The sequence below is a fragment of the Microcaecilia unicolor genome, chromosome 6 (genome assembly GCF_901765095.1).
Source record: "Microcaecilia unicolor chromosome 6, aMicUni1.1, whole genome shotgun sequence".
NCBI classification, from domain to species: domain Eukaryota; kingdom Metazoa; phylum Chordata; class Amphibia; order Gymnophiona; family Siphonopidae; genus Microcaecilia; species Microcaecilia unicolor.
The window spans coordinates 80,897,382-80,910,876 of NC_044036.1; the positions used below are offsets into that span (position 1 = coordinate 80,897,382).

The following is a 13,495-nucleotide window of genomic DNA, read 5'->3' on the forward strand; positions in this document are numbered from 1 at the left end:
TTTGCAGTGGCGAGGAGGCGGGGAGGGGTGGGGCAGCAGCAGCAACTTTGGGGCAGCACACCAAAATGTGCCCCTCCACTTCAGGCTCTGGCCTCCTCCCACCATGAGGTCTGGCTAGCCCCAGGCCTGGTGCAAAGTTTAAAAAGAGATGAGTTTAAGTTCTGCATCTGTAGCCACACATCATGTATGAAAACTTGTGTATTGAATGCCAACCACCTACATAATATGCTACCTGAAAAACAAATGCTTTACCTAGACTCGGATGAACAGGAATGAACTTGTTAAATACAAGCTACCATCATAGGTCGCCTCCACCATATCCAAAAAGATAATGTAACATGTGCAGTTAAAAAAAAAAAGGCAAGGGAAGATCATATTTTCAAAAGGAAGCACTTTGTGTTTCTGAATAAAGCTGTAGAGCGTGGGCAGGTAACAGTTAAACTAAATACTAGGCGGTGTGATAAAGCCAGCTACCTTTTGGCAGCCCGTGAAGTGGAAGGGCTTGTGCTCAGCGGTTCAGACTTGTCAGTAATGCCAGCACAGCATGCCTCAGCCTCCAGATCAGCACACCCACCTCGCAACTGCCTGCCTGGGCTGATCCTTCCTGCAGGACACAGACAGACACACAGCAGCCTTCCAGAGGCCCGGCAGCTCTCCTCTCTCCACCTTTGGCAGAGGATCAGGCTCAAGTCCCCCTCCCCATCCCGTTTCAACTTTTTCCTCCCGGACGTCTGCCTGGGCGGTCGTCTTGCCTGTCCACCTGTGTGAGCCCTGCTGTCTTCATTGGTAGAATGGAAGAGGTTGAGCTCCTGAAAGAGCGACTCCAAGCTATAACCGTAAGTGTTTTCACTACGCCCAGTTACTGATCACTATGATTACTTACAAAAAAAGCTTTTAGGATGCTGTTTCGTCTCATGTCTAAGCAGAGGAACTAACAGGCTTGGGGGAATATTCCTGTAAGCATATCACTCTGTTCTTTTACATGGAGTAGTCAACGCGTGGTGAAACACGTCTCAAATACTTTTGGTGATTTCTCGGTGGTTTTAGACTATTTCTACGAACTGATGTTTTGAAGGTAGCCAGGCAAGATTTGATTGCTTTTCTAGCAGTGCCTGCTGTGCCAGGAATTGAATACGTGTAGGTCTGAAGGACACCTGGTCAAAAGTAGTTCTCCAGGCAGGTCTAAGCAGCAGAACATGAGAAGTACTGGAAGCTCTGTTCTAATACAGCTTTTAAGCCCCTCTCCCTTGTCAATTAAAAGCAGCAGTTTATTTTAGACTGTTTTCACATCTACAGAATTCAGCGTGCCTACAAATAACCGTGTTCAACACAGTTACACCTACTGGAAAATGGATATCCTGTTTAAACTATTTTAAACACGCAGGTTACTTCATTTTGTCTGGAATAGAACTGGTAGCTGAAAAATCTCATGTATTTTCCTTTCTTCAAACGTGTAGGGAGTAACTTCCATGCAACAAAGCCCGGAAAGCATATTGTTTTAAGAAACAGCAAAACACAGTTTCATTAAAGGCTGGTTAAGTCTATATTGAACAATTTAAGAAGTGCAACAACACTCCTAGAGGAATTATGTACCAAATTGGGGGGGGGGGGGGGGGGGTTTACATTTTGCACACAATATTGCAAAATTCTGATATGTTTTATTTATGAAAATAATGTAGTCAATGACTAATGAGCTAGAATGCAGTTCATCCCATTAACCTCTCCCCCTCTTTCTTCCTTTTCCCTCCTATCTCTGCTTCTCTCTCTTTCTTTCCTCTCCCCCTCCCCCAATTCTCTCTGTCTTCCTCTGCCTATACTGGCACCACAACCACAAAATCAATGAAAACCCAAATCCAACTGGGAACTCCAGAATCAACTATTCAAATACCAGTCAAATATTTTTTTCATAACCAATAGATATGCTATTCCTGACTGTTTAAGCTAATCTATCACGATTGAACTTTAACCCAATACCTTTGATTTCTCATTATGAAAATGAATTCTCTTTACTTGATTGCCTAATCCACTCTGTCACTTGCATTATAACTATGTATTTCTCATTCCGGAATTGGTGATCGCCATTACGGAACGATGTAAGCCACATTGAGCCTGCAAAAAGGTGGGAAAATGTGGGATACAAATGCTACAAATAAATAAATATAATGTAAATAAATATAATGTAGCATCTTCAGTTCATTCAAATCCACCTGAAATTATAATTATCAATCCAAATATAACATTCAACATGAATTGTGCATCTACAGTGTTCAAATGTTTTTTCTTATTGATTTTTTTTTATTATTTCAAAAATGAACCATGAAAGTCCTTAACTTAGTTTCTCCACTTGTTCAATTCATGTTTTGAAGCTCTCCGCTTCAGGGGTGAATAGAATTAGCAGCATACAATAAGAACATTCTGACAGAAAACATGGTGCCAGTACCTCTGTTCTGACCCAGGTGAGCTACTGCTGATTGTCACCACTACCTTAATTTATTTATTTAGATTTTGCTCACACCTTTTTCAGTAGTAACTCCAGGTGAGTTACATTCAGGTATGCTGGGTATTTCCCAGTCTCTGGAAGATTCACAATCTAATTTTGTACCTGAGGCAATGGAGGATTCGGAGGTCCATTTACTAAAGTGTGCTGAAAAATGGTCTGCGTAGTGTAGGCGCGGGTTTTGGGTGTGCGCAGAATCGTTTTTCAGCACACCTGTAAAAAAAAAGGCCTTTTTAACATTTTTGCCAAAAATGGACTTGCGGCAAAATGAAAATTGCCGCGTGTCCATTTTGGGTCTGAGACCTTACCACCAGCCATTGACCTAGTGGTAACCGGGCAGCAATTAAATGGACTTGGGGAAAATCCACTATTTCTGGGATAAGCAGTATAAAATGTTTTGTACATTTTTGGGATCTTGCCGGGTATCTGTGACCTGGATTGGCCACTGTTGGAAACAGGATGCTGGGCTCAATGGACGTTTGGTCTTTCCCAGTATGGCAATACTTATGTACTTATGACCTATGTGAGCCAAATGCCACTAGGCATACGTCCAATACATGCGGCAGAAAATACAAATTATTTTTTGGCCGTGTGTATTGGACACGCGCCAAAAATTAAATTACCACAAGAGCCACATGGTAGCCGTGCGGTAACTCAATTTTGGCATGTGTTGGGCACATATAGATGCTTATGTGGCTTACTAAAAGGGCCCCTCAGTGACTTGCTGGGATTGGAAGCAGCCACCTCCTGGATGTCAAGACCAATGCTCTAACCACTAAGCCACTCCTCCACTCCACCTTCTCACCCTGCTTATACCATTACCTCCCTCGGGACTCATGGGGGGCCTATGATGCCATTGCTGTCTCCTTCTGGCCCTCAAGCATCAAGACTATAGCCATTGGCTGTGCTCAGTTTCCCAGAAGCTTGCTACGCTGGGGCCCAGCAGGGGAACCAGCCAAGTCTACTGGGGAAGAGAAATTCTACCCCAACTCAGTTTTGTGCTGTAAAGCAGAATTTCCCCAGGAGCAGACCTTAAGGCCTTGTTCTTTTCAAGCTGATTGATTTTTAAATTAGAAGTCTACCACCTAGTACATTAGCAACCAAATAAAATAAACTCCTCCCACCCCAGCTAAATAGAATCTCAAACCACTGTAAATAAACCAGTAAAAAGTCCACGTAGGATCTCACCTTTTCAAATCTAAAAGTTTCCTTTGAAAGGACAGCTCACACAGGGGCCCTTTTATAAGACTTGGTATAAAGTGGCCTGTGGTAGCAGGGCCGGTCTTAGGCAGGGGCGACAGGTGCAGTCGCACAGGGCCCCACGCCTCCAGGGGCCTCGCTTTGCTTCCTCTTGCTCCCCACCATGGCTGCGATCTGACTCATTGCCTCCCCTCCCCCGAGCAGCAGGGTGCCCTCCCGGCACATACCCGAAGCAGCCCTGATAGTCTAGCGAAGTCTTCGGGGCAGGAAAGATTCCCAGTCTTTCCTGCCCACTGCCGGCGCTGACCCCCTTGTTTATTTATTTTTATTTGTAGCATTTGTATCCCACATTTTCCCACCTATTTGCAGGCTCAATGTGGCTTACATTGTTCCGTAATGGTGATTACCAATTCTGGAAAAGAGAAATACATAGTTAAAGGTATGGAGACAGAAAGGATTAGGTATTCATGTACTAAAGTTCATTATATAACAGCAGATAAGAGATATTTGATTAATCTTCTATTGTGAAACATTTTTTGGACAATCAGTAATATTTAGCTTCAAATCATAGACAAAATTAATATAGACAATTAAGGAATAAAAGTTGCGTGTTGTATGGATCCAAGTGTAATTTTTTTTTTAGTTGACATTTAGGATGGATTAGTGTGGTATGCTTTCTTGAATAGGTTGGTTGCCGCATTGGTCTTTAAAAATGGCTGCCCAGACTTCCAGCGTCAGCCTCATGAGACTTTGGGGCTGGGGGGCCCCACCGAACTGGTCTGCACAGGGACCCGCAATTGCTAAGACCAGCCCTGTGTGGTAGTGTGGATGCATGTTTTTGGCGTGTGCTGGGCAATTGTTTACTGCAGCTGTAAAAAAAAAAGTATTTTTTTTAAATGGGGGCAGTAAATGACCGTGTGCTAAAATTAAAAGTAGCCCACGGCTATTTGCTGCCTGAGCCCTTACCACCACCTATTGACCTAGCAGTAAGGGCTCACACGCTACACACACAGTACTCATGCAGCACGCACCAATGTGGGTGCGCTGCCAATTACCACCGGGAACGCCCCTGCGGTAGAAAACAGAAAACTATTTTCTACTGCGGGAAATAGTGCGCGCCAACTTCAAAATTACCGCCTGGGTCGGCATGCTAACTGAGCGGTAGTGTCGACTTGGCACATGCTACACAAGCTGTAGCCCTACCGCCACTTTGTAAAAGGGCCTCACAGTATCTAACCAATGCACCTCATTTAAAAAGGAATCATTAAAAATTCAATGCTACTGTTTCTGACAGTCCACAAAGGCAGACTGGGCAGATTTACAAGTGGGCACCTCCATTTAGAGAACAATGGCACAGCGAAGGAGACAAAATGGATGATGTCAAGAAACTTCTACTGGACTCAGGAAAGTTCTTTAAGACAAGGAGACTGCTTTTACAAAGCCTTTTCCAGCTGTACACTTCGAGAAGACCGTTTCTTTTGCAAGGAATTATTACAGCAATAACTTACAGGGGACTCCTGAGGCAGGCCAGAGTGGCTGAAACACGACTCGTGCCGAGTCCAGGTTTTATTAATAAACTTTTGCTGTGAACTTTCCTGAGTCCAGTAGAAGTTTCTTGACATCATCCCTTTTGTCTCCTTCGCTGTGACATTGTTCTCTGGTTTGACTGGTGCGAAGGTTTGTTTTCTTCTGTGTTTGTCGACCACCTCCATTTACAGCCTATTCTATATAAACATGTGGGCACCCAGATTCCATTACGAAATCCCGGCATTGGCACACCTTATATTTACATGCCCATAGTTACACCAGCCATAGACCTGGCATAACGGCAGTCACATAATTGCATCAGGGACATTTGTAACCTACAGTATTCTGTAAGTTATGCAGTTAAGGGGCAGCTCTGCTCATTACTCACCCCCACCCCTTGCATTTACGTTCCATGCCATTTATGTGATATAGAATAGCGCTTCGGTGCCCTGCTAGTACTTCCATGGGTAAGTGTACATTTATGTGCATAGGTTTAGTATTCTGTAATTTTGCAAGTTCAAGGTGCACATAAATGCTGGTGCCTGGTTACAGAATTGCCCTTAATTTGTTTAGGGCCCCTTTTACAAAGTGGCAGTAAGTCCAACTCGGGCTTACCTCTCGCTAAAAAGCAAGTACCATCAGGCTACCGCAGCAGCCTGGTGGTAGTTCCCACCCCCAGCATGCTGTCATATCTGGCGCTACAAAAATATTTTAATTTTTGTAGTGCCGGTGTGTACCCGGCGTTAATCGGGCAATGTCGAGCACTGCCTGGTTACTGCCGGGATAGCACAGGAGCCCTTACCGCCACCTCAATGGGTGGCGGTAAGGCTCCCCCCCCCCCCCGAACTGGCCGCGCGGCAAGTGCTTCACTTGCCGCATGGCCATTTCCTGAAAAAAGGAAAGATCTACCTTTTACCTACTGCGGTAAAAGGGGGCCTAGGCGTGTATCAAAAACACATGCTGACGCCAGCGCAGGCCCACTTTTGCCGCAGCATGGTAAAAGGGGCCTTTAGTGCACTGAACTTTGGACAGATATTGAAAGTTTAAAAAGCTATCATGTCCTGTGTTTCTCCTTTATTCTCTATTATCTCTCCAGTAACACTTCGACAAATAGCTCGTATATCTGTCAGAATCAGCTGCCTGAGTTCTATTTTTTTTCTTTTAAACCGACTTGTTGGTTTTCACCAGCCTGAGACATATTCTGCACAGCTGTGTAAAGGTCGCACTCTTAGAGCTTCTTCAGGTTCCTAGGATTCCCAAGCCAGCCACCATGTTCCTTTAAATACTTAATTATGTTTACTTAGTAAAGTACAATGACTCTTCTGCCTACATAAAACGTTCCTTTGTCACTTCATTGCAGTCTAAAACACGTGGTACATGGATCCTCAGGCAGGAAAAAGAATTCTTTTGATACCTAAAAGTGACTGCATACTCTTATCATTATGCAGTATGCTGTGACAGTTTACAGAAGCCTATAGGCTTTCAACTATAAAGGAGTTAGGAAGAGTGCTGAAGAAAACATATCTGTGTGTGCTCATTCATATGCAAAACACTTGTTGGAGTTATGCTTGCAATGAATCAAAGTGTCTGAATATTCAGTAATGGTCACCAGGAGGTTAAAAAGCTGACACCCTTATATCACAGGTATATCAAAAGTGTCTTCCATGGAAGACACTTTTGATATACCTGTGATATAAGGGTGTCAGCTTTTTAACCTCCTGGTGACCATTACTGAATATTCAGACACTTTGATTCATTGCAAGCATAACTCCAACAAGTGTTTTGCATATGAATGAGCATCACACCAAAGTTTGGACAAGTTCCTGGAGGAAAAGTCTGTGGTCTGCTATTGAGACAGACATGGGGAAGTCACTGTTTGCCCTGGGATTGGTAGTATGGAATGTTGCTGCTATTTGGGTTTCTGCCAGGTACTTGTGATCTGGATTGGTCACTGTTGGAAACAGGATACTGGGCTAGATGGACAATCGGTCTGACCCAGTATGGCTATTCTTGTGTTCCTATGTTCTAAATTTAATTTAATTTAAATTTAATTTAATCTGAGCACTTGTATTCCACTTAACCAAAAGAGCTCAAGGTGGATAACAACACAATCAATTTTACAAACATTTTCAGGATTCATACAAACATCCTTCTAAAAACAATAAGAAATAATCAGTAGATCTCTATAATATTAAATACATAAAAATTTCCAGAATAACCATGTTTTTACAGGTCACCTAAAACTCTCATAATTTGATGTAGTTCTAATATTCATTGGCAACAAGTTCCAAAGTTCAGAGCCTTTCCCAACTATAGTTGCATCAAAAGTTCTCTTCAATTGACATCAGGGCCGCCGAGAGGGGGGGTCAGGGGGGACAAAATTCCCCGGGCCCTGGCCTCCATGGGGGGCCCGGGGTTGCAGTCCCCTCCACCCGCCCCCCTCTGTCCACCACCGGGCCAGGCCCCCCCCCTGAATTCAAATCATAGTGCCTCACCTCGACCTCACTCCGTGTGAAAGAAGCACAGCAACGGCCGTGTGCAGATTGCCTCTCTTCGGGCCTTCCCTCCCTGTGTCCCACCCTCGAGGAGGGAGGGCTGTATTTTTTGGTGTTTCACAGGGTTCTGCCCTGTTGCCTACACGTTTAATATTTCTTTGTAGTCTTCAGGTTTAGTTTTGTCAAATTTGGGACACAGGGGCCCTTTTACAAAGGTGCGCTGAAAAATGGCTTGCAATAGTGTAGATGCGTGTTTTGTGTGTGCACAGAATCATTTTTCAGCGCACCTGTAAAAAATGCCTTTTTAAAAATTTTGACAAAAATGGATGTGCAGCAAAATTAAAATTGCCGCGCATCCATTTTGGGTCTGAGACCTTACCGCCAGCCATTGAACTAAGGTAATGATCTACAAGCATATGAGGGTGATTACCGCCCGCACACCAGAAAATAAAAATATTTTCCGGTGCGCCTAGCGGACGCACATCAAAAATGAAATTACCACAAGTGCCACACGGTAGCTGGGCGGTAACTCAAAATTGACATGCATTGGGCACGCATAGGCGCCTACGAGGTGTAGTAAAAGGGCCCCTTAGTGATTCTGGCAGCAGGGACCAGAGAGGAGGAATCTGCACTTATTACATAATGTATGACTACCGTGGTGACTGGCTTAGGACCAATGAATTGCCTCTCATTATCTAAGATTGAAATTCTAGGGATAAGCAGTAGATTAATTAGATCATAATACATGCTGTACTTGGTGAGATCAAAGGTCCATCAAGCCCAGCATCCTGATTTCAGCAATGGCCATTACTGGGTACTTTTGACCTAGAAGATCACAAAAAAATCAAACCTTTCCTTATGAGTTACACCCAGGCATCAGCAGTAGCTTTCCCAAGTTTACCTTCCTAAGCACCTTTCTTCCAGGAATCTATCTAAACTGTTTTTAATCCAGCTGTATTAACTGCGTTCACCACCTCTTCTGGCAATAAATTCCAGAGCTTAATTGTGCATTGGGTAGAAAATTACTTTCTTCAATTAATTTTAGAAGTGTCCCCCAATCTTAACCATTTTTGAAAGAGTAAACTACGGTTCCTTATTTGCCTGTTCCACCTCGCTCATGATTTAATAGACATCTATCATATCTCCTCTCATCCGTCTCTTCTCCAAAATGAAGATCCTCTTTTAGCTTTATGAGTCCCCGTTATTGGAACGCATTACCACTACCGTTAAGAGAGATATCCGATCACAGCCTGTTCAAGAAGTCCCTAAAGACATACCTATGTGATCGATCATACTCCTCTGCTGCTTGACCTCCTGCAACTCCTCATCCCTTTATCCTTTTGTTTCCCTCCCTTCCCCTCTTCTGCCTTATTCTCTGTTGCTCTAGCATTACTATGTTACTACTTTACTTGAATGTTGTAAGCCACATGGAGCCTGCCTCAGTGGGATTTTGTGGGATATAAGTCTTCACAATAAAAATAAATAAAGATGCTAGGGCTTTTTTCATACTGAAGCTGTTCCATTCCCTTTATCAGTTCCATCACCCTTCTTTGTACCTTTCAAGCTCCGCTATATTTCAGGTAAGTGATGAGAACTGCATATCCGACTCATAGGGCCCTGTTTTCTAAGCTGCGCTTGAGGCGCGCTAGTGCTTTTTAGTGCACGCTAATGATTAGCAGGTGCTATAAGCTAGATACACCCATAGGAATATATGGGTGTCTCTAGTGTTTAGCATGCACTAATTTTGTAGCAAGCGCTAAAAACACTAGCGCGCCTTGTTTACAAAGGCACACTACCATTTTTAGCACACTCTAACCGTCTAGATGCCCGTAGAAATATTATGGCCATCTACATAGTTAGCATGTGCTAAAAACGCTAGTGCACCTTTGTAAACAGGTCCCAATCTAAAACATGAGGGCTATAATTAGGTGCCCAGAGGTGCCTGGTAGGAGTCTATTCTATAAAGGAACAATTTTATGACAACTACGAATTTGATCACTTCACTTGTGTTCCCATTTCCAGGTCATTTATAAATATGTTAAATAGCACTGGTCTCGGTACAGATCCTTGGTGCACTCCACTAGTTCCCTTTCTCCATTGAGAACATTGCACTTTGCTAAACTTCTTAAATCACTTAAGAGTCAATGATGATATCAATAGGGTGAAGGCCTCAGTTTAACATCATTCATATCACCCAGCACTCATTAACAACAACAGCAGCAGCAGCAGCCAACAGCTTATGTAAGATATTAAAGTACGTTTAAGAATATATATAGTAGTGTTGGAACCCTAAGGACTGGTGAGGGGGCAGGTGAGTCATGGAGTCAATGGTGCCCCTGTGAAATGAGTTGCCGCTGGGTTTCTGAACTTCTTGACATGCTTTCTGGGGGACTTTATCAAATACCTTTTTGAAAATCCAGACACATTATATCAACTGGCTCACCATTACCCACATGTTTATTAACCTCTTCAAAAAATCTAACAGATTGGTAAGTTTATGTTGGTGATGACCCATTAAGCCATATTTATCCATATGCTCAGAAATTTGGTCTTTAAGAATGGCCTTTATTATTTTGGTCCATAGTTTCCTGGATCCTTATTAAAAACTAATGTTCTATTGGTCATCACTGAGGTTACACATTGCTACTAACAGGTCTGCAATTTCATTTCTGAGCTTTTTCAAAATCCTAGGGTGAATATCATCTATTACATCTTCCAAATTCACTGTGATTGCTTCAGTTCTTCTAAATTACAATCAATAACTATTTCTGGCATGGTTATCTTCCCAACAGGCTCCTCACTGACAATATAAAGCAAAGAATTAATTTAGTTTTTTCTGCTCATGCCTTATCCTCCCTGGGCACCTCTTTTATACCTTTGTCACCACCTGCCTCACAGACTCCCTGCTTCTAATGTTGAAAGCTTTTACCATGAGATTTTGCATCTATGGCAAGCTTCTTTTCAAATTCTCTTATGGCTTATCTTTAATGTGTTACACTCAGCCTGCCAACACTTAAGCTCTTTTCTATTCTAATCATTTGGATCAGCTTTCTATTTTCTGAAAGTCATCCTTTTAGCTTTAATAGCCATTCTTACTGCACCATTTTTATTATTTATTCATTAATTATTAAAATTAGCATTTAGATAATCAAACAACATGACAAAAATTGTGTACAACAGTTATAAAGTAACATTTAAAAATCAAGCAAAAAGTATAAAAACACACCTCTTAGCCCATAAAAAGCAAGGGGGAAAGCCACAGAAAAGAAACAAAGACCTTAGGAGCCAAATATATAGAACAAACAAATAGGGAATTACTGACAGATGATGCCATATTATAATTATGATGCATTCTTGACTGTTGACCAGCACATTCTGCCAGAAGAAGCCCTAGTATTAAAAAAAAAAAAAAACTCCTCCTCAGTTGTTCATGTCAGTAAACTTAAACCTCTCAGTACCTAAATTTGCCCAGGATATACATAGAAATTGAAGAAAAAATGTTGTCCTCAGAGCTAAATACTCCTGGCACATACAAAAAAATGTTTCCAAAATACTTCTGGAAATACACAGATAGTTTGTTTATTTATTTATTTATTTGCTGCATTTGTATCCCACATTTTCCCACCTATTTGCAGGCTCAATGTGGCTTACATTATTCCGTCATGGCTTTCACCATTTCAGAGTTAGAGATACAAGTGATAACCTGAGTAACATAGTAAGATTAATCAAACAAGTATGAAGAGATCACAGTTCGGGACCAGAGAAAAAGTTGTAGTGCATTAGGGTTTATATGATGGATCGTTGTGATATGCTTTGATGAAGAGGAAGGTCTTCAGTGATTTCCAAAAGTTGGTTGTCAGGTATTCTTTTCACACCAAGTGGTAGCGCATTCCATAGCTGCATGCTTATGTAGGAAAAGTTGAATGCAGGTGTTAATTTGTATTTTAGTCCTTTGCAGCTGGGGAAATGGAGATTCAGGAATGTGCATGCCGATCTTTCAGTGTTCCTGGGTGGTAGGTCTATAAGGTCTGACATGTAGACCAGGGCCTTTCTGTAAATGATTTTATGAACAAGGGTACAAACTTTGAATGTAATACGTTCTTTGAGTAGAAGCCAGTCTAGTTTTTCTCTTAGGGGTAAGGCACTATCGTATTTTGTTTTACCAAATACGAGTCTGGCTGTGGTGTTTTGGGCTGTTTTCCTCTAAAACAATCATTTTTATGTTTAAAAGACATAACTTCAATGTCCACCTGGTCATTTCCAAAACATAGGAAACCAGCAGAGTTCTAAATGCCACTTGCTTCTAATAATTACTTGAAAATACTGTATTAAATTGAGACTATCCAGGTCCAGATTACCTGCTCTACCAGAGGCTCCCTGTTCCTCTCTTTTCATAACTGGCTTATAAAAAGCTTGAACAGCAGGGGGATAGTGTTATCTGGCACCCTCAGTATCTCTATACAGTATCTTTATCACATCTCCACTAGAGTGATATCAGTTGAATAAGATCAGTAGAAATGTTTAAAAACATAGAAAAGAAAATAAGATGATACCTTTTTTGATTGGACTAACAATACATTTTTTGATTAGCTTTCGAAGGTAACCCTTCTTCTTTAGATCAGAAATAAGCAAATGATGATAAATAACAGTACAGATAAGTGAAACATCAAAGCATTCCAATGACAGTCTCACAGGAAGAGGGTGGGGTGGGTAAGATGAGAAACATGGGAACTGGGTGGATGTGAGACAGGGAGAGAAGTATGGCAGTTAAGAGGGTGACAAAGCAGTAGAATTTTATGGCTTATAATGGGCTAGAAAACCCAGATCTTTATTAAGTCCTGCTTGGTGGGTGTCAAAATATTTAATCATTCTGACTTCAAAGGTCTTATCTTCCTAGATTGTCTTAAAGTTTCATTTTAGTATTCTCACCACAAAATCATTGATACAGTGTTCTGGTTTTGTAAAGTGCTGTCCCACAGAGGTGACATCCTGGTTGGCACTGGCGTTTTTCATATGATGTCTATGTAAATTAAATCTTGTCTTTAGCATCTGGGTTGTTTCTCCAATATAGCACCCTTCTTCACACTTTTTACATTGAATGATATATACCACATTGGAAGATGAGCATGTGAAGGATTCCTTTATGTTGAATATTTTTCCTTTGTGAATGACTGTGGGATCCTGTGAAATGTGTTGGCATAGTTTGCAGCTGCATATATTGCAAGGATGTGTGCCATTTTTGAGTTTCTGTCGGGAGCTTGTTTTTCATTAGTTTGTGTTTCAAGTTGGGTGGCTGTCAGAAGGCCAGCACTGGAGAGGATGGAAATATCTCTTCAAGTTGGGTGGCTGTTGAATAAGAGAAATTTTGAAACCTTAAGTTGAGCAGAAGCTAATAATTCTCAAGTATCTCAAGTTTATAATGAATGCCGAATGACTATTAGATGCTCATCTTCCAGTTGTATGGCTTCTGATTAGTTTGAGTCAGGTGGTATTTCCTCACACCAAAATAGGCAATATCTTTAATACTGCTAGTGACTGACCTCTCATGAGAAGTGATCCCTGTCCAAATTGCCTCCAGTAATAACTCCAAAGATTGTAGTTCCTGGGCATGCTTCTATTAAAGCTCATGCCTATCTACAGGGACATCATTCTGCACCGTAGGGTCTCTGCTTATAAATACAGTCTCTAGCTGCTTACTCCTCCATTGAAGGTCTCAATGATGCTGACTTCAGCCATGGAGAAGTGTCTATGAGCAGTGTGTGTTCTGAAGGAACGC

General features: G+C 41.8%; 1 protein-coding gene across 1 annotated transcript in view; it reads left to right on the forward strand.

The window, feature by feature from the left end:
* The first annotated feature begins 469 nt into the window (after positions 1 to 469).
* Positions 470 to 13,495, forward strand: part of PALMD (palmdelphin) — a 66,707-nt gene continuing 53,681 nt past the window's right edge. The window contains exon 1 of the mRNA XM_030205534.1: positions 470 to 836. Within this exon, the coding sequence (XP_030061394.1) occupies positions 792 to 836 (45 nt within the window). The 5' untranslated portion in view covers positions 470 to 791. The remainder of the gene's footprint in view (positions 837 to 13,495) is intronic.